At 37.1% G+C, this 22,158-nt stretch overlaps 1 protein-coding gene across 1 annotated transcript; it reads left to right on the forward strand.

The window, feature by feature from the left end:
• Window positions 1-4,938: 4,938 nt before the first annotated feature.
• LOC144425284 (uncharacterized) lies at window positions 4,939-16,567 on the forward strand. Its single transcript, XM_078114849.1, has 7 exons — window positions 4,939-5,035; window positions 6,973-7,113; window positions 9,531-9,592; window positions 10,635-10,672; window positions 10,782-10,832; window positions 13,485-13,731; window positions 13,930-16,567. The coding sequence occupies exons 2-7, from the start codon at window positions 7,019-7,021 to the stop codon at window positions 15,216-15,218; spliced, it is 1,782 nt and encodes a 593-aa protein (XP_077970975.1). The 5' UTR covers window positions 4,939-5,035; window positions 6,973-7,018; the 3' UTR covers window positions 15,219-16,567.
• The last annotated feature ends 5,591 nt before the right edge of the window (window positions 16,568-22,158 follow it).

A 22,158-nucleotide genomic window follows, 5' to 3' on the forward strand; every position in this document is an offset into this window, starting at 1 on the left:
CCCGGTTACCATTCCAAGTCGGGTGTGGGATTAGTTTTACTGTATTGTTTGTTTTCGGAAGCATGGACTTGGTGGTGGAGGAAGCCGTAACCGACCAGCGGTTACGTGAACCACCCAACGACGGCGAGGAGTCCAGCAATCCTCTCGCACATAACCATCCCTGCATGGGATTCGAACCTGCGAACCCACGCAGAGTAATTAGAGGTGCGGTGGCGAGCGTATTCCTAACGCTTAGCCCGTTGAGCCACACCGCCGCGCCGTGCAGTGCAGTGCAGTGCAGTGTCTGCATCTAGACACTCTAATGCTCTATTGACAGAAATAACCGAGTTTGCATCCTGTTTTAACCCAAGATCTTCCATACCTCGGCAGAAGGGAGAAATTTCGTGAGCTAGTCGCCTAAGGTTCGCTGGATTACGAGAGGTCTTATATAAAGGTTTTATTTGCTCGTATTGCTTGATTACTTCACGTTGAACTACTGATTTAGGAATACGCTCTTCCAGGCGTTCCCATGCACTTGAAATTGATTTACAGTCACATATCATTGTTTGATAATCGTTTGGCATTGCACCATTGCGTAAAAGCCATGAAATTTGCACTAAATCATCCGTAATTCTAGCATGGTGCATTATATGTGTAAAACGTTCTTTCCAGGTATAAAAGTCTACTTTTTGTCCGTTCCAGCATGGCGGATCCATACCACATAACTTAATCATAGGAGGATCATTAGTATAATTGTTTTGAGTGGTTACAAGAGATGATATCACCGGCTTTATATCTAGTTTGTCTTCATATTTCTCAAAATCGATTGCAATCTTGTTTTCCACACTTAAAATTCTTCACTAAATTTGAATATAACGGGTTTTTCCTCACTTTGTGTAGTACTGTCTTCTTCAATTAGAGCCAATTCCATAGTATCAATTAGACAGACCAAAAATGCTATTTTATCGTTAGCTTCATGAAACAGTATTTTGACCTTTTCAAAATCCAGCGGCGGCGCGTGGTCATTTTGACAACCGGGGCAAGCTACTGCGGGACCAAGTCACCCCCATCTACGGGGACAGGATGAGCGCTGTAAGTTCTCCCATCATTTTATGAGTATAAAAACCATTCCATCGGTAACAACCAATCGGCAAAAGCGACAATTTTTAACGATAAGAAAGTGTCTTTAAAACCGGTCCAAGTCAAGGGATTAATAAATATAGACATAGTTTATTTTGAAACCTCTTTCAAAAGGAAAGGCAATATTTACCCAGATAAATACAATGACATATTAACAGAAACTTCGGGAAAGCAGACAAAACCTAAAATAAGGTTTAAAACGTTACTATGAAGAAGGGAAATTTAATGCAAAGATAAGGACATGCGTCGCTCACTCATAGATATATATGCTGCTAGACTTCTACTGCTTGAACATATATGCAACACGCCGCGGTTTCTTGGAAGCAAAATGCTCAATAACGCGCTGATTAAAGTCATCCATCCCAGAAATAATGTCTCTGTGAATGGATAAAACAGCCAAGGAATTTAATCTATCTTGCTTCATTGTGTTTCTGAGATACGTTTTAATACGCTTCAGCGTGCTGAATGTTCGCTCTGCGTCGGCGGAAGAAATAGGCATCGTCAAAATGATGTCCAGAAATTTTGCAGACGCCGCAAAGGTAGTTACTAGAGTGTTATCTACGAGGAACCCATAGAGCGCGCAAGTTGATGTGATGTTCAAAAAAGTTTGATTGGTGTATATACATCGCAATTCATTTTGGAGACAGTAGCCAACAAATGAATGGGAAATTGACGTGCAAATTTTAAAAAATTTTTGGGGTTCATCAAAGAGAACGCGGCAAGGTGTTCAGTGCGCAGACGATCGCCTATTTGATTCACCAGAATGTCACAGCATTCCTTTGCAGACAAAATCAAACGCTGCGTTGTTTGCCCGCGGCGTAAAGAAGCACTCCATGTGTCGTCGTATTTTATTGTTTCCCGGATACGAGATACAGCATCGCAGAAGTCTGAAATACACGACTGCACATACGCTCCATCCATTAGCCTTGACTGCAATGCGCCGTATAATACATCCACGTGATAGAATATTGTGGAGAAAAAAGCGAGAAAAAATGAATACTCACCATCTTCTAGCAGACGCTTTAGACCTGCCGCCTCCCTCACAGAGCGTTCGTCCCAAACCGGAGAGCTCTGAATGCCATTGAAACACTCAATGAGCTCAGACCTAATTTCGGACACGCTCTGCACCACGCGTGATTGGAAGTTCCAACGTGTTGGTGCACAAGCAGGGAGACGGCGGCTACGGTGACCGTACATTTGAACCCATGTACATTTGAACCCATGCATATATCCACGGGTTCAATCTATATGCGGGTGCTAAAACCCATGGGTTAGGGTTAGTATGGGTTTAACTATCCGTGAAACAAAAAAAATTCCATAGGTGCAATAGCATACAGGTGCAATTGTCATGGGTTCAAATGTACGTGGGTTCAAATGTAATGGAACCGGCGGCTACATATCTGGCGAAGGAGGTCAGAGCGCTTCGGCGAAACGGAAAAAAATGAAGAAAACCCCGAAACATTTGCAAAAAATATACGGACGAGAGGGGTATCAAGACACATATTTTAACGAGGTTAAATTGGTGTGCATAACAATGTAAAAAATGCGCATGAGGAAAATCTTCTTTTATATAAACTTGAACACCATGTTTCGACCCACTCATGACTGCCGCGCCGTCATAAGTTTGAGCTATCAATTTTGACTTCGCGTTGTAAGGCTGTAACACTTCTTCAGTACAGCCGATATCCCGCAAGCCGTGTGATCAACGATTGGTACAAAGCTGTGAAATCTCTCGGTAGGTTTACCATCTTTCACAAACCGAAAAATCACAGCCAGTTGGGAAACGCACGTGATGTCAGTTGTCTCGTCAGACTGAATCGAAAGGAACTGGCAATTCTCAATTTCCAGAGCCAAATGTTGTAAATAATTTTATACATTGAGTCGAGCAAATCATATTGGATACCCGAATGTTCGGTATTTTACTGCATTGTCCAGATGCTCCATAGAAGATTGATGATCCCTGGCACGCTCGGAAAGATGTTTAAGATCTCTAAAACCAAATTTACACCAACGTGAGTCACGGGCGGTAGCAAAAAGTAGGCAATAAAAACAAAAAAGTGCATTTTTGTCCTCGCTGTAACACAACCATTCGTGTTTTTTATACCAAGTTTCTGCGCAGAATGTACGCCGACGCTTTCCTCCGTCATGGGATTGTTTCAGTGAACAATTTTTTGGTTGATAAGACCCAAGACGTTGTACCTCTAATTTTTGTTCCAGTGGCAGCTGCGAAAACGGAGTGCGAAGTAGTGCATCAACTTTATTCATTATGAGGTCTAAGGCTAAGAAATGCGAAGCCGGAAAGAAGTGAGGAGCTCAAAAGGAATGTGAAAAATCGGAAGCAAATGGACTAAAGGTCTCTAACTGATTCATATAGCGAAACAAGCGACAAAAACGAAGGCGAGGAAACTATCAACTCTTCAAGTAACCAACGAACGAGAAGGAATGCGTGAATATGTCAACACGTTGTTGTAAGAAACGTCGGCATTGTGTCGTCATAATTTCGGGGCTAGCCCCGATCGGCCCCGATGATTTAGTAAAAGAAACAGAAAACCAACGAGACAAACGCGGCGAGTGGAAGATAAAAGAAAGAATACGATATACAATGAGCAACCGGGGTGAAATCGGCGTCGCCCCGTCGACGTTCGGCGAAGGCTTTGCGAGCGAAAAATGAACCATGTCGGGAGAATATGGCTAGTGTAGACAGTCTGTGCAACCGATATTGAGGTATTTTTCGAATATTTTTTATTATACCGAAAAAACAACCGGGGCATTGCCCCGGTTGGCCCTATTGACGCGCCGCCACTGTCAAAATCTCTTCTTTCCAGAGAGTGCTCAAATCGTGTTAAAATTCTTTACAGGAAACTTACTCTTGAGTTGTTTGAAATTCTGACCTTGAAAATATTCTGCCATTGTTAGTTGGCATTCCTGCTTTGATGTATTGCTGAATCCTCGATAGGTTGAAGAAGAACTGCTTGATTCAGACTCCAGTTTGTAGGTGTAGGTGCAGTATCATTAAATGTCACTAGTTTGGATTTCTGCCAATTGACAAATCACCCTTGCCTACTATGTCTGATAGCGTCTGAAAAGGGCAAATTTCTAATGTAATATTGCCAACAACATTAAGCTATAGGACAGTTGTAATATCTCATTTGACGTCGTCTTTACTGTCGAAAATTCAGTTCGTTTTAGGTATTTTGTTGTGGTGTGAAACACCCAAACATGGGACCCCAAATGGCGAAATAGGGTACTTCGAATGTGACAGAAGCCAAAAATAGCCCAATAAGCTATTCTAGAACGCCCTGGTTGTCATTAAATTCCGGGACAACCGTGGCGTCAGACGTCAATTCCGGGACTGTCCCGGCCATTCCGGGGACGGTCGATAGCCCTAGCATCAGCAGGTCTTGAATAATTTTAGATTTTGCCTACTTTCCCGATTTTCCATAGGCTTTATGTGTGTGTTTGTGTTGACTTGCATTGCCTTATTGCCTATTTGTTTTAGTGTCACGGAAAAATCGAAATAAACTTTACATTATTAACCGTGTGTTGCGTCTATATTTTGTTTGTTACCGAGCGGCGTGGGTTGTTAATGTAAGTGCCTCATATTGGGTTCGATACTGACTGGGACGCCCTTTCGTTTTTCTGCGCTTTCGGAATATAACAACTCATTTAAATCTTCCCCAATAACCTATCAAAACTACTAAAATTAGGCTTGTTTGCGTTACACTACTCGACCCGAATGATCGAAAATGGCGTCTATATGACGCCATAATGGGACAAGTTAGTTGCACGAAACCCCCATGATACGTAATCATCGGCCACCTGGGGAACTCCCTGGATAATGGAAGGGTACCGGTACGTATACGTACGGTAAAGAGCAGAAAGAAAAGAGAACTTCTATTAGACGATGCCAAAGTTTGTAAGTGGAAACTTGTTGAACTTAATTATTTGTATGATTTAGATTTAGCATCCAATAAAGGGAAATTAATTCGGAACTCTCATTTTATCAAAAATATTTCATTTAACACTATTAAGGACATGTTAATGATGTTAGTATACCGGTACTGGTATAATTTTAAAAATATTGTTACAAATGTACATATACTCAATCAATCCATATGGTACAATAGAAAGTTGCAATACAGTAGAAAACCTTTTTATATTTCAACATGGAAAGAGCATGGTATTTCTGAATTGAAACACTTGATTTCTAGCAATACTTTTTATACTTATTTCGAGTTAATTAGTAAATATTGCATGCCATATAATGCTAATGATTATAAAACTTATTACAAAATCATAGGCAGTATTCCTGAGGAATGGAATGAGATTGCTCAATCATGTGATGACTTTTGTGATTTTGATTTTAGTGCATTCCTTTCATTCACTACAAAAAACTTCTCATGTAAAAATGCATATAGAATAATGATTGGAAAAATATTTGTGCCACCAGACATGTACAAATCCTTTTGGCAGGAATCTTTTAATATCCCTTGTGTGGAATGGAACAAGTATTTCACAAACTCATATTTATCAACTATTGAAACAAAACTTAGATCTTTTCAAATTAAATTTTTTTATAAAGCTATAGTTCTGAATAATGTTTTATATGGATTCGGACTAGTGGAAACAAACCTCTGTGAATTCTGTAAATTACATATTGAAACCCTTTTGCATTTATTTTATTATTGTCCAATCACCAGTGAATTTTGGTCTGACATAGACCAATGGATTGTCTTTAAGACCGATAACTTGGATTTTAATCTTGGAATGAAAGAATGTTTTATTGGCTTCGATGACATTTTTGATATGCAATTCATCAACTGTGTGCTGTTAGCTGCACGTTTCTTTATATATAGATGTCGGATTCAAAAGCGTAAACCAGTTTTTGATGTTTTTTATAAATTCATTTCTGATATTCGAAACAATGAGAAATATATCGCAATGAAAAATGGTAAAATCATGATACATAATACAAAGTGGCGTTTATTTATATAATCATTGATTAATTAGCTTAAACCTGACAACTGTGTTTTTGTTCTAATTTGTTTATAGTCTTTATATAGCCTAATATATATTTAAAAGTGTGAGATTTAGAAAAAAAATAAAAAATAATTCTCTCATGTTTATTCTGTAAGATAATTTGATTAAAACTGTTATGTTCATGTTATGAAAAAATACTCTTATGTCTGTGTTATTGAGTAATATTACTATTTATTTATTTCTATGTTTTTATGTATAAAATCCAAAATTATCTGTGGAATGGTTTAAGGAATTTATTAATATCGTTTGCTGCTATATAATGTTTTATAATTTATGAAAATCCAAAAAATGCATGTCCTATAGAGTGATCTGAAATGATATTGTTATTTATTGTTTTTTTTATTTTTTTTTTATTTTGATTTTGAGCGATATTGTTTATTGCAATATTGTTTTTATTTAATAAAAATCCAATAAAAAAAGAAAGAAAAGAGAACAGTTCACTGCATGTTGTAACGGTACCGGTACCGGTATCACTTTTTGCAACTAGGCTATATCAGATGAACGAGTGGTTTAAAGCTGTCCCTGTGGTGAATTCAATCAATTTTTTTGCCAATATTTTTATCAGGTGCAGTAAATTACTGAATCGAGTACCGGTATGCCTGCGCGATGGCACAGCAGTTAAAGCTTTAGTTCTGAGGTGGGTAAATTACCGTACCGTACGACCCAGTACGGTACCGGTGAAGGTATACGGTACTGTTATACGGCCGATCGAAGTGTATCATCTGCCCCACTTGTGTCTGCATGAAATTACGACTACCGGTATAGTTTTATGTATATGCCGCTTTAATTCTTAGTTTTTTGTTATTTTTCCAGCATTGAAACATTTTAATTGTGAAGAATTAAAGTCGCAGTGGCAAAAATGAGTTCACAAAAACGAAAGCGTTCAGACTCCCCTTCAACAGAACCATTTAATCCTTCTCAAAGAATTAGGACGTTATCAATAGAAGATGAAGGGTGAGTGTGTCTGTCACTATCTGACTGTATTGTACTATCTAGCTACAGGGGTGGTGATTCCTCTACGGCCTAGGGGCCGGGGCCATGGCCCATCTGATTGGTTCCCATCAGGAAAACTTTAATTATCTTACCATAATTTTCAATTGTTACAAAATTGTCAATATTCGAACCAAAAAAAAATCTCAGGATGCCACCAAATTTTTTCTTACAATACAGCAATATGCCTTTATATAAGAATAAAGCAAAATACCAAGCTACAGAAACGGATAATCCTGTAGTATGTGTACCAGGTTAGGGTTAGGACAAAATTTTGTTCACATTTTTCAAGCTATAGTTCTATTATGAGTTCGGGACTGTCTGTGTTAGCCAAGTGAATAGTCCCTTTACACAACTTGATGGGCTGTGGCCCGATTAGATTGGTCGTGAGTAGGGCTGGGCAAAATATTCGAATAGAGAATCGAATATTAAATTATTCGAATGGCATTTTACTATTCGAATACCCGGTTCCACGTGACCTGCGCCTCTTTGCTTGGACATGGAACTCGCGTCTCTAAATTGCTCGAGAATTCGCCTACATCGCTCGCTAACAGACAAAAGCGACAAATTTGAGAAATTGTTGTCTTTGCGCCATGGTGTTATTTGCTTCCTTTTAGCGCATACTGTATCGTTTCAATTCCCTATTTTTCAAATAAAGCGTTGACAGCATTTCCTAAATTTAAAAACGTCAAACCAGATTAGATATTTAAAATAAATTTTTCAGATCTCAAACTCCGTATAACTGGCGGCATAATAAGCCTTTTCATGCATGAACCGAACATAAGATTGATTATCAGAATTAAAAGTTGAAATGACGTGTCCGAGAGACCATACAGGGTATACACAAATTACATAGATACCATAGAAAAGCAGTTACCGTAAGTTAATTATCGCCGGAATAAATATCTCCAACCTGGTATCGATAATAATATTACCGTTCGCTTAATAATGGGACCGTAAATTTACACACGTTGATTAGCAAGATCAAAGCCAATGCAAAAAATAAAATTTAGAATGAAATTAATTTGGGTTTTGAAAATGTCTTTAACAGCTGTTGCCGACGTGAATGCACGGTTATGCCCGAACTATAAAACTTCGATATCTGACGACCCTCACGAATTATAACCTGCAAAAAAGGCAAAGGGCGGGAATATAGATTACTAACTTCAATATATCGCCGCTGAAACGATCGCGGTGACGAAAACAAGCAGCGATTATGATGAAATTAACTGGCATAAAAAAACGCTTCGCCGCCGCTTTGTCTATTTGTGTATAATTTGTGTATCCTGTTGTGTATAAAAAAATATTCGTTATTCGACTATTCAGTATTCGTTAAAAATATTCGAATTATTCGATTCGAAAAAAATATTTTTGCCCACCCCTAGTCGTGGCCCCGGCCCATCCGCCGTAGAGGAGTCACCACTTCCACTCCTATCTAGGTATATTGTTAAATTGCTATTTGTGTATGAGAGTCTGAAGTATGAAAGCACCATGGTACATGAATGAGCTGTGAGCTGCAGGTAATTCCCATGTCCGAATGCTTTACTACTCTCGGTTATTTTTGGTTTCTACAAGAATACTCTTATGTATAGTGTAGTACCCCAAGTACTCCGAGTAGGCGTGTTCAATAATTTTTGTATATGTCATTTCTAACCCTTTTCTGGATATGTCCTCCAAAAATTATGTCAATACAAAGTCACAATGATGAAATCATGCCGCCAAAATATACAGACACTCATCTAAAATATATAAATCAGGGGTCTGCAACCTTGTGTCGCCAAAATTAAGGGTTACAAGTCATTGGCGGGCCGCACATATTTTTGGAAAGTTGAAAACAGAACAGATGATACTTTTCATAATGAAAATCAAGCAGTGATACATCTTTCGAATAGAATATAGATTTATTCCCTCATTGCATCTCAAAAAATTCCATTTGAATATTTTCGGCAGCATTGAATCCTTTGCACTTAGCATCATTTTTCCCGTGTTTTGTTGCCATTTGTCTAATTATAATTAAATTATAGGCTCATTAAACAAGTAATTGTGAATTTTATACTTGTTAGATCATAATATATTTAGTCTACACGTGTATCACAATAAATTCTGTTACGTAAAGAATATAACCGTCAAAACAGTTGTTTTGTTACTATAACTCGGTGAAGCGTCGCAGGCCGGATTACGTTACTCCGCGGGCCGTAGGTTGTCGACCCCTGATATAAATGATCACCCGAAATCGAGCAAGATATTTCGTATACAAAGTCATACCTCGTTTCCTTGTCATATTGATTCCGATATGGGAGAGACCACTGGGAGGAATTTTATTGCCTGCACATTCTCATCAGACTCATAAAATTGAAACTGTCTAAATTTTACCGTTTTAGATCAGATGTAGAAATATTCAGAAGTGTAACTGACAGAACAAGTGGATATGCTTCAGCAACAGGTAAAGTAAGAACTGATCATTGAACTGAAATCTTGGAATCATGAATTGCCGTATTTCCCGGCTATTATGTCGATTTTCTTGACCCAAATTTTTGGCCTGATTTTGGGGGGGTCCATCTTATTGGGCAGGTATGCTTATTTTGTATTTTCTTGGGATGGGCTTATTTATCGCAAGTCTTGTCAAACATGATTTGCATGAGTTTCATATATGGGTTGATGTATTTTATAATGTATTGCCAAACTGTCTGTCTATCAAGATTATTCAATTGACTTTGTACTGCCAGCTGTTATTTGTTTTATTCCTTTTAAAAATTCCCCGTTTTTGATTGGTACTTCAAAACGAAAACAAAATAGCTACCAGAGATAAAGTGATTGATTTATGACCCTTTGGTTTTGCCCAGTCAGGGAAAAATACACCAGAGGAAACATGGAAAACACAGCTGGAATTTATTAACTGGTAGATGTACAGTACAGTACTTATCAAAGTTACCACACCATATTCACAGATTATTTTAGCTTCCAGTTAATGGGTTGGTCAAAGTGATTGGAATTATCCTTTTATTGTTAAGAATTATTGCTGTGAGTATTATTCTACCTGAAACAAACATGACCTAGTTGTAACGATAAAAAATTATTCATACATTTTAATGCTTAATAACTGGCCAACAGAGAAGCTTTCTTTCAGCCCTGTCATATTGGAGGGCTATATTGTAAAACCCTATTTTTCAGTGCTAAAAATAGGCTTCGTCTTAGTCTTATGTGCCGGGAAATACGGTATATTAAATTAGGCCAGTGGTCAGCAAACTATTGTTGATAGCCCTCAAACGGCCTTCTTCTAATGCATAGAAATAGATAAAATAATTATAAATATATATAATATAGATAAAATAAATCATAAATTAATTATTATCTGTGCATGGATGTTTGTCATACCAATGGGTGTTGTATATTTGACCCGGTATTACATGAAGTTTGCTGACCACTGAATTAAGTGAACTTCTTATGTATTCAATAGCGAATCAATTTTTCACCACTTGTTACAGAGTCTATCAGAGACATCCAAGAAGAAAAGCCATCTGTGGTAAGCTTTCCGTACATTTTTCCATTTAAAAATGTTCTACCTGTTCACGATGTATGTCTCAATTTTTTTCCACTCAGAATACTTTAATCTGTTTTTATTCTTCCTAAAGATTGTCATATCCAGTGATACAGAATCTGATGAAGACAATCCTCCTGTGAAAGTAAGCTTATATTGATTTTTTTCATTTGTTTGGCTCAATTGACTGAATACAGGGACCAAAAACAGAACCCATAAATTTTTGACATTTTCCCAAACCAATGCATAATACACTCCTTAAATTTGAAAATGAAAATATATTCTTGAAGGTGAGTATTATACATGGAGTCAGTGGCGCAGCAGCTGGGGGTTCTGCTGGGATTTTGAGGCGATGAATATGTATTTTTGATTTACTGATTCGAAGGTATCGAAACTGTATACAATTAGGCATGTTCATCTCATATTTTCACATCAAATGTCTGATCCAAAAGTCAGTCATTTGTTTGTTTACCAATCAATTCATGAAATGATAAACGTTATATTTTTGCATTACTGAAATTAATCAAACATTCTCAACGATCCGGATTAACCGATGATCATGTGACCTCGTTAATTAGAGTTGGTAATGTGAAATCATTTCAGCCTGATATTAGTAAGCTGATGGCACAAAAGAGATGCCAAACATCAGGACATAGCCTATGTAGTAAAAAACATTGAGTTTATTCTCTAGTATTTTCTGTAAATTTTAGGTTTAAATATTGAGATTACCGGTGAGTCATTTTTAGCGTATGTATTCTTCTTTCCTTATCAAAACTTTGTTCAAAAATGTTTTGGATAGTTGTACATAAAAATCTAGGATTTTTCGTAATAAATACACTAAATTGCAATAATAGTGAAATGCAAAATTAATATGTAAATGGCATTTGAAATTTGGGAAAATAACAAAACTTCATTCGGCTGTTTAATTACATCACAATATATGTCATTAACTACACCTATTTGAAAATATGCTCCAAGTATACATTATCAAAATATATCAAAAAACTGTTTGCGGCCCTTTGCACAATTTCCAAAATGAAATGCGGCCCTCCAAAACCCTGAGTTTGACACCCCTGATACTCAGGGAGTACAAAAAGTTTTGCCCGTTTTTTTTTAAATAAAAAATGTAAATTCCATTAAATTTTATTGTATGATAATAGATGAGAACAACATCTTACATCTATAACATCAAATTCAATACAGGCTGACTATATATCTTTTTACAATCAAAAAATAAATTATCATTTGGTTTAAAGACTTTATGACCGGGCGAAACTTTTTGGACACCCTGTAGAAAGAAATTTTAGATTCTTGTAGCTGTCATGAATTGAATATTTTACCCAACGGAAAAGTCGGCTCTTTTAACGAGCGCATAATTGCGGCGACTGATTCAGGGGGGAATGAAAATTGTCGATTTTGAAACCCCCCCTGCTTAAAAATCCTGGCTGTGCACCTGCATGAGAGAGAATAAATAGGAGATAACTCTCTCGTTTTCACCGTGGCACGGAACGGTAAAATTAAAAAAACTGATCGTGGCATCGAAAGTGTTAAGATGAGAATTGAATGTTTGGTTGTATTAGGTTGGGATAGGATATTTGTTTGTATTAAAATGATAAAAGATTACTTGGTTGTACGAGGTAAGGTTAAAAAGAAACGGGACTGATATCACAGTTGCGCAACACGATTAACCATCGGTAATCAACACTTTTGCAGTGTGGCGTAATATGTGTTCTTTGTTTAACAGCTGTTTTGACACAATATCGCAATTATTTTTGCTTTTCAGGATCCATAAGTGAATGTGATAAAAAAAAAATGCTGTGCGAGGTCTGATTGAGTTTTTGGCGATAGGGGGTTCAATTAAAGAATGACGACTGAGCAAAGAATTAACATTAAATTTTGTGTCAAACTTGGAAAAACGGCATCTGAGACTTTACTGATGTTGCGTGATGTTTATGGAGATTCTTCCATGTCCAGAACAAGAGTTTTTAAATGGCACAAGCAATTTGTGGAAGGCAGGGAGGATGTGGAGGATAATCCGAGGCCAGGGAAGCCTTGCACTTCCACTACTGATACCAACATCGAAAAGGTTTGGCAGTTGGTTCGCAGTGACCGTAGCTTAAAACAATTCGCATCATTGCCAACGAAATTGGGATGGACAAAGAAACGGTCCGCACCATTTTGGTTGACACTTTGGAAATGCGAAAGATGTGTGCCAAAATGATGCCAAAGGCTCTCGAGTTGACTGAGGAGCAGAAAGCTCAACACATGCATTTTTCCAAGTTTGACACAAAATTTAATGTTAATTCTTTGCTCAATCGTCATTCTGCAATTGAACCTCCTATCGCCAAAAAACTCAATCAGACCTCGCACAGCATTTTTTTTCAACAAGAAATTTATCACATTCACTTATGGATCCTGAAAAGCAAAAATGTATTACAAAATATACAAAGAACACATACTACGCCACACTGCAAAAGTGTTGATTACCGATGGTTAATCGTGTTGCGCAATCTGTGACGTCAGTCCCGTTTCATTTTAGCCGCACCTCGTATTAAGATGGGTAAGAGACGTTTGGTTGTATTAAATATTATGAGAAGAAACAGCAAAATCAATTTTTATCCTTTCAGAACTTACTTGGTTGGTTCCACCGTTCGTTTCCTTGATTGCTCTTGCTTTTCAATGAGTGAATTCACTTTACCACCTTGAGCCTTGGTGTGTTAGTTGCTGCTTATTCAGAGCCTAGCTTATAAAAAATTAAATCATATTTAAATATCACATGTTCTATACTTACTTGCAGCTTGAAATCAACATTTGTAGAGAATTATTTGATATTGTGATTACATGGGAATATCAAGGTTTCGTGGGGTACTTCGACGTTCAAAAATTTTGTGACGATGAAAAACTCGGTGACCGGCTTCGAACTCAAGAGCCATACTTGAGAATTGGGTCACCTAATCCTACTAAATACTATCATGTTGAAGTTCGGGCCTGGAATAGTTCAGGAGGTTTTTCATCCACAATCACTTCAGAGAAGCTAAGGATTTGTAAGTATCACCAAATTTATGAATAAATGTGTCAAAAGCAAAATTAAATAGAGAGATTATCCGTTAAGTTTGAATATCTTTCACTAAAAACACAAGCAGACATTTAGCTATTCAAATTAAGATAATACGCTACGTTCAGAGTGTAAAAAATTGTTTGAATAAGCTTCAAAAATAGCTTTTATTAAACTCATGTTTCAGGCAAGGAGATTGACAAAAACGTCTTCTTAGACGAATCGCGACCTTTAAGAAAAGGCTACAAAATCTATGAAGGATATTTGGTGGGGGCTTCCCCAAAATTGGAAAAAGTTGCGATCAAATTACTAGATGTGGTGGATCAAGATAGGTTGCATAGAGAAATAGAAAACAACCAGAAATTGGTTTGCCATCCTAACACAGTTCTTTATAGAAAATCTGGGAAAATAGATGGAATTGGGGGGCAGTCTGTCTATATTGTTGTTGAACTTTGTGATACTGAAACACTATGGGAACTGGTATCGAATAAATCACTGGGAATGGACCGAAAAGATGTTTTAAAGCAGATAATGCAAGGACTATGCCATATTCATAGCAAGAAGATTGCTCATAGAGACCTGAAGCCACAGAATATCTTGCTCTCTCAAGATAAAAAATACATAAAAATCGCTGATTTTGGACTCAGTAAGGAGATTATACCAAACAAGTCCACATTTTCAAAATCTGGGAGAGAGATCGGCACTGATGGATGGGGTTCACCAGAGCATTACAAAGGAAATACAATGTCTTATAAATCGGACATTTATTCTGCTGGACTCGTGTTTTATTTCACATTGTCGATCGGTAGACATGTGTTTGGGGATGAAGAACATCGATGGAAGTCCATGATAATTGATGGTGCTGATCCTGATCTTTCTGGAATTACAGGACTGGATGCTGAAATTGCAAAGGATTTGATAAAGCAAATGATCAGTTTCAACACCGATTCTCGTCTGACTGGGGATAAAGTAACATTGCATCCCTACTTTTGGACAAGCAACAAAAAATTGGATTTTTTGAAAGAAGTGATGAAGTATTTGTACCCTTTTGTTCTCAATACAAAGTCAGGTGGTATTGGAGAGCATATTATTGGGAGAATACGGAAAGATTACAAATTATTCATGAATTCCGACCCTGGCAATGACAGGATTAGTTGGCTTTGGACAATTCAACAGAATCTGTCACATATGACACTAAAAGCATCGTCTGAACTCGTATCTATAGCAAATGGAGGTTTCAGAGGGATAAGATATAATCACTCTTGTCCAATTGATTTGATTAGATTTATTCGGAACATTGATGAGCATTTTCATCAAAATGGGAATCTGAAGACTATGCTTAAATCCAGAGAAGATGTGTGGAACCTGTTTTATGATTTATTTCCGAAGCTTTTCTGTGTTGTCTACAATTCTTTTTCTGAGAGCAGTGCTGTCGTCCGTGCAGTTTTTCCGACAGAGCTACGCAACTATTTTTGATGGAGTAGTGTGCCTTTTTGCTCTGCATTTGTGGACCCATATGTACTGATTGTACAATAGTTCAATTGTCTGGACTATATAAATTGTGAATATATATATGCAAAAGCAGACCTAATACTGACAAAACGAAATGGATAGTAGCGGGTTTAATAATAGTAGCAAATCTAATAGGTATTTGATCATATTTAAACAATATACATATATTAATATTGATACTCAAATTTGGATTATGAGCTCCACACCCACTTTGGTATCTTTATTTATGTCATCAAGAATATATCTAAACAATTATAAAAACTCTGTGTCTTAAAACTAGGTTCGGCCCTGATTCTGCCGGACTAAATCCAGATTACGTGAAAGAGTGAAATATACCGAAAATACCGGTCTATTTTTAACTGAAAACGATACAAATACCAAAGTCACGAGAATGGCAGATACCGATACATCTCTGGTTAAAGGACGGGAGGCCTACTTTTGGACAAGCAACGAGAAAATTGGATTTTATGAATGAAGTAAAAAAGTATTTGTACCCTTTTATTCCATATAAAAAGTCAGATGCAATTGGAGAGTATATTATTGGGAGATTACGGAAAGATAGCAAATTATTCATGAATTCCAACACTGGCAATGACAGGCTTAGTTGGCTTTGGACAATTCAACAGAATCGGTCACGTATGACACCAGCAGCTCTGTTTGAACTCGAATCAATAGCAAATGGGGGTTTCAGAGGGATATAAGATATAAACACTTAGATTTATTCGGAACATTGATGAGCATTGTCATGAAAATATGAATCTGGCAACTATGCTTACATCTAGAGAACATGTGTGGAAACTGTTTTATGATTTATTTCCAAAGCTTCTCTGCATTGTCTACAATGCGTTTTTAGACGGAATGAGCAATGCTGCCTTTGTAAATAATCCCAAATTGTAAATATATAAATAAAAGCAAATCTAATAGCCTACTGGCAAAACAAAATGATTTAAAGTGTTGCAAAGTTGGATAATAATGACAAATCCAATGGGTATTTGATTACATATATTAATATTTAATCTCAGATTGACTAAAGCCCTGAACTGTACAGGCGAAACCATAGGGTGCTGCGAACTCTGATTAAGTTTGTTAGATGTGTTTTTTCATATACTTTTGTGTTTATTATTTCAGTGTGCAAGCTTTCCAATATATAGGCATTTTTATCATTCGGGTAATTTTATATTTTAGAATTCTGTTGATATTTGTAATTAGCTGCCATAATATCTTTAATGGCCTTGTACATTATAATTATTACTATGCACATTCATTTTTATGCAATTTTGAGCGATCAGTAATTTGCCATTTCTGTATTTCAGGATTAATTTCTAACATTAATAATATAAAAAATACAACATTATTCGGATATCATAAATAGTGAGCCATTGCAAAGAAATATAAAAAGGTTTTCAAGGTGTGAATAAAAAAGTGAATTCTACAATCATGGCAACTCAGCAGGATTGGATGGTCACTGATGCATTGAGGCAGAGAGTAATAAATGTAAGTTATTCCAATCAAAAAGCAATTTATTGACAGTGTCCATAAAAGATGTGCCAAATGAAGTGCGATTTTTGATGAAATCAATTTTTTGTGTAAAAGTGAAACCACCCTACTAGTATCATGAAAATGCAAATTTATGGCTTTCATTGTCTCTATTTTTCTTGCAGGAAAAACGTGTCAATTTGATCCAGAACAGTTTTGGACTCATGACAAGGAACGGTACACCCTTGAACATGGAAACCCTTACATCATGATATTAAACATCAGGAGTCTTGACTCCAAAGACGCTTATTCTCAGTTGTTATAACTGTGATCTAGCTGAAGAGTCTTATGGACTAGACCAATCTGGATGGAATTTCCCACATGAGTTAACTTGTCACTCCAGAAATATGCGTTTCACCACAAGTTCGGAGTGATGTGTCGTTTCCATGCCAGCAGAGAAAAATACATGCCAAGTGCTGGGAAATTTGCAATTTTCTCAAAATGTTCTTGTCAACTAAGTCAAATATTAGACGCCCCCAAGTATAAGAGGAGAACTCAATAGACAATTTGTCTTCTAAGTTGTTTAAATTTAGATTAGTCACTGCATGACTTTAGGCCTAACCTAATGCCTGTAACTGACTTGTGATCAAATGTGTTGTGACAGTATTTGCAAAAAAATGACTTCATGTACCACCACCCGACGGCGTGGCTCAACGGGCTAAGCGTTAGGAATACGCTCGCCACCTCTAATTACTCTGCATGGGTTCGCAGGTTCGATTTCCATGCAGGGATGGTTATGTGCGAGAGGATTGCTGGACTCCTCGTTGTCGTTGGGTGGTTCACGTAACCGCTGGTCGGTTACGGCTTCCTCCACCACCAAGTCCATGCTTCCGAAAACAAACAATATACCTAATCCCATACCCGACTTGGAATGGTAACCGGACGAGAGGCCGTGGTTCGCCATATGGATAAGTCATCTTATCAGATTTCCTCTCCCTCGGGATAAATATGTAAATCCCTAAAAAAATTGCCTGATTACATCTACGATGTTTCTCCGAAAATAAGACCTAGCCTGGATTCTGAAAATGATTTTAATATAAGCCCCCCTTCCCCCCTTAGAATAAGACCTAGTTCAGTGGTTCCCAAACCGCGGGCCCGTCGAACTTGAGTGAAATAGTTTCAACACGTTCTGTTTATTTCGTTTTGCTTTCTAGAACTTGCTTTTCTATAAACCACCAATTTTTACGTTACTGTCACAGTTAAGCATGTGTATGTTCATAACAATTCAGTTATACTGTTATTATGTACCGTTAATTATACGGTTCTCTCTCCCGGCCCGCGAATATCCTTCCACTACTAATTTTGGCCCCCAGTCAATCAACTTTGGACTTAGTTGATAGCAAGATATCTTTCCTACTTTTGAATGGATAAAAATCTATGTTTAGCAGTTATTTTAAATAAAATCGTGTTATTCATGAGTTAATGGATATTGGATCTCATATATTGTGAATTTGGAAACCTCGTAATTTTCTACTTTGTATTTGATGAATAATAATAAAAGACACCCCCCGAAAATAAGCTCTAGTGTTATTTTTCGCAAGAAAATTGAAAGAATACCCTGTCTTATTTGTGGGGAAACATGGTACATACTTAGGGTTACCATATTTTTGTGACTTCGAAGCGGAACGCCTCTAATGACAACGACCCCTTAGCTGTGATTTTGTGACTTTATACATTTTCCGATTTCACTACATAGGCCTACATTTAAAGACATCCCAGCTGTGTTCATTGAACATATTGCTATCGAGAGTTCATGCGCATATTCTCTGTCCAAATATCGGGTTCAGTTCGAAAAATAGAAAGGAATTGACGTTAATGATACAAATAATTCGAATTTAGATTTTTTTATGTACAGCAAAAGGAAGAAAGATAGCCTGCCGTTTTCAAGCATTGAGAATTTTCTTATTCGCCCAAGCATGCTTTTTTGTAGATAACGCCATCGTCAAAAAGACGTTGCTCAAAGTTACATTCACGTAAACGTCAGAACAGGACCACTTAGTATTGATTTTACATGTTACACGTTACGAAAAACAACGAAACAAACAAAATAACGCATTTACCCCCAGCAAGTGGGATAGCGCTGGGCTGCACAGCAACAACAGTAATAGTCCGGCAGATAAGGGGACCTTTTTGGCCCAAGTTTGATTTCAGACAAAGTTTTTTTTTATTTGTGATTATTCATCTTGGGGTCATTGCCCATTATTTCTACATGGGTGTGGAGTTTGCAGCCTTGAGCAATATTTTTTACGGCTCTATATTTGTATTAGTGTTTTTCGTCAAACCTGTGCATCATAATGACGCACAACCTGAACCATAACCTGTTACAATACTATGTTCAGGTTGTGCGCAATCTTGGTGCACAAACAACGCAAGCACCAAATTTACTAGGATAAAAATCAATAACTATTAGGTATTTGTTGAGCTCAGCTTTGGGTCGCGACCCATGTACAGTATATGGAAATACTGTCGAAACATACCCGTAAAATACTAGTAGTACGAGTACTATTTCAAAATACCCGTTTTTGTTGCAATTAACAATACAAGCCTGCTAATGCAGTCGCCAGTGGTTCAAGTGGATATACACCCGGTGGAGAACAGTCAATTATTTGTTAGCGAGAATTGTTATGCAGCGGGATGATCACGACGACGCAGTGAGAGATAATGATATCACGAGAACAAGAATGAGAAAATTGCTACATTGTATATCCCATAGTATATCTCTGGAAAAGAATGTTCATTCTTATGTTCCATGCCAATGCTTTTTAAACTACCAAAGACTCTCAACATTTTTGCTTCTTCTCTTCTATAAAAATACATTGTTTAATATATATTCACCTGTTTGTTCGTGCTCCCAGATAACCGATCAGCGGCCTCCAAGGAGGACCGGGTTCCCTTTCAAGAAAACCTGTCATAAACTAAAAGAGGCGACCATGCTTCTCTTGCCTGTTGTCATGCTGTTCCTGGAATTCAGCTACAACAAAAATTTCACGAAAACGGATTTTTAAATTTTATGATTTTATTAAAATTCTCAACAATGAATGATATACGGGTGGTAAAATGCCCAGTTAATTCAACAACATGATCATGTTTTGCAATTTACAACCAATATTTTGTATGTAACTTTGTTTGACAGAGCCCAGAGAGCTCTAACTACAAATATCAAAAATGTGAGGCCAAAAAAGTCACACTAGAACATTGTCAAATGTGCTGTATTGACGATAGATAACAGGTTTACCAAAAATGCATCTGTTGATGATTTTATGTGTTTGTTTCGAAAGTTTAATAACAGAATTAATTGTGGTTGTTGGGGATGTTTCAAAAAAAGGTTGCGTGGAAAAAAGTTTTCACAAAATGTCAAGGTTTGATAGTAGTAGAGAAGTAGAAAGAATACTCCCATGTTGTTGTTTTTTCATTTGATAACCACGCCACAAAACTTCCCCGATAAGTATACGCAGCAATTGCGAGAGGCAGAAATGCCAAGATTCGCGCATTCATAGCTGAACAGCGTGGAAGAGATTATACTCATCTACACACTTTAAGAACTATGTCAGATGAGCGTCATATTATCGAATATTAGTAAAGGAATAGTGCAATGGGAAAAGACATACAAGGCGGAACTTTCAGTAGTATGCAATCAAATAATCTTATTGTAGAATATATATTTAAAAACATTTCGTCACGCCAACTGCAGTCCGAAACTTTTTGTCTCTGGCTGAGCTTAGATACCAATTGGCACGCATGTAAACTGGTAAGACTATAAGAGGCACGCGATGGAGCAGATACTAAGAGTATCCATCCCCCAGCTGTCATTTGAGTGGGTACTGCTGTTTTTATTGCAGGTGTTACTGATCTTTTTGTATTAAAGATTTACTGGCATCACCGATTTAAGAATGTTGGAAACCAACACGCAATATTACAAAACTTACTTTCAACACGCGGTTTGAATGAATGAAAAAGCTGAAACTAGTATTCTTTAGAACAGCATACAAATTCTATGGAATGAAATCATACACAAAGACTCGTCAAAAACCTATAGCTCAATAATCCAGTGGAATTTGATGCATGTGCGCAAAAATGTGCGCGTTACTACGTACAACCGAAGCACGCAGGAAAATGTGTGTGATGTACTAGTATTCAAAACGTTTGACTCAACTATGTTGGCATAACAGGTACACATCTCGGTTTCGCATATGCATACCTTCTATCTCCACAAGGATATATTAATTTTGCCAAAGTCAATGCAGCACTGAAAGGTTGCGGTTCTTCCAAAAGAAAACACGTTACACATCTTTAGATACCAAGGGATGGTTTTACATCGCCTTGTTCGGAGTGAAAGACGAGGTCAAATATTCCAATTCAATTCAACTAATAAAATATTTCCCGAGTTCCTAAGCTTAAACTAGGAAAACGAAATGCGCGCGGCAACGCAAATGAGTTTGAAGAGCGCAATAGAAAGTGGCTAGATGCTGTCGATGGATCTTGGCTTGTATTAGTGAAATAAACTACCATTTATTCTACTAAAATTGAATTTCTGACATTGTAAGGAGATTCAATGTTACTATGTATGCAAAACTAAACCATGTAGTTATGAAATAATTGTTTTTAACAAAAATGCGCTCCTGAAGTCTTCGTACCAAGATGGCGCACAACCTGAACATTGTGAGTTTACCAGGTTAGGGTTCAGGATGGGCGTCATCTTGGACCAAATATTTTAAATCCATTTAAAAAAAATTGCTCAACATTATATACTCCACACCCACCTGGTTATCATTATATATGTCATAAACATTATATCTAAACAATAAAAAAAACTTTATGTCCCAAAACAATGTTAAGGCCCGATTCTCCCGGACTATAACGAAAACATGTGAATTGATGGTGTTCGTGTAATATGGTAGATGGCTGAACGCCAAAGCGGGACTTTTGGCTGACTTGTCGGGACGGCGGGACAACACGCTAAAAAGTGGGACGTATGGTAAGCCTATACATACTGTATTCATTTAATTTCCTTGACTTTCCCGTGTAAATTTCTCCCTGAGAAATAGCCAATTTATTTGTGTGTTTGTGCTCACAATGTTAATTTGTGACTTCATTGCGTAAAAATAAATGCGTTTGATAGCTTCTATAAAATAAATGCAACTTCTTATGCTGTTCCTTGTTGTAAACTGCGTGTCTGAGGAGTGTTAGTGCGCAGCAGGACTCTCGAATTGCATAGTTCTTATGCTGTGTTATTGTAAACCTATGTATATTGATTTTCTGGGAATCCCCTGTATGCAATTTAATAGTTTCTATAAAATGAATGCAACTTTTCATGTTGTGTCGTTGTAAACCTATGGTTATTGATTTTCGGGGAATCCCCGTTTATCCA

The sequence above is a fragment of the Styela clava genome, chromosome 7 (assembly GCF_964204865.1).
Source record: "Styela clava chromosome 7, kaStyClav1.hap1.2, whole genome shotgun sequence".
Lineage (NCBI taxonomy): Eukaryota > Metazoa > Chordata > Ascidiacea > Stolidobranchia > Styelidae > Styela > Styela clava.

Excerpts from the sequence above, each read along its gene's own strand:
- LOC144425284 (XM_078114849.1), top strand. The coding sequence starts at position 7,019 with ATGAGTTCACAAAAACGAAAGCGTTCAGACTCCCCTTCAACAGAACCA. Across the intron at positions 9,593-10,634 it reads TGGATATGCTTCAGCAACAG|AGTCTATCAGAGACATCCAA; the intron begins GTAAAGTAAGAA and ends CACTTGTTACAG. Across the intron at positions 10,673-10,781 it reads AAGAAGAAAAGCCATCTGTG|ATTGTCATATCCAGTGATAC; the intron begins GTAAGCTTTCCG and ends TTCTTCCTAAAG.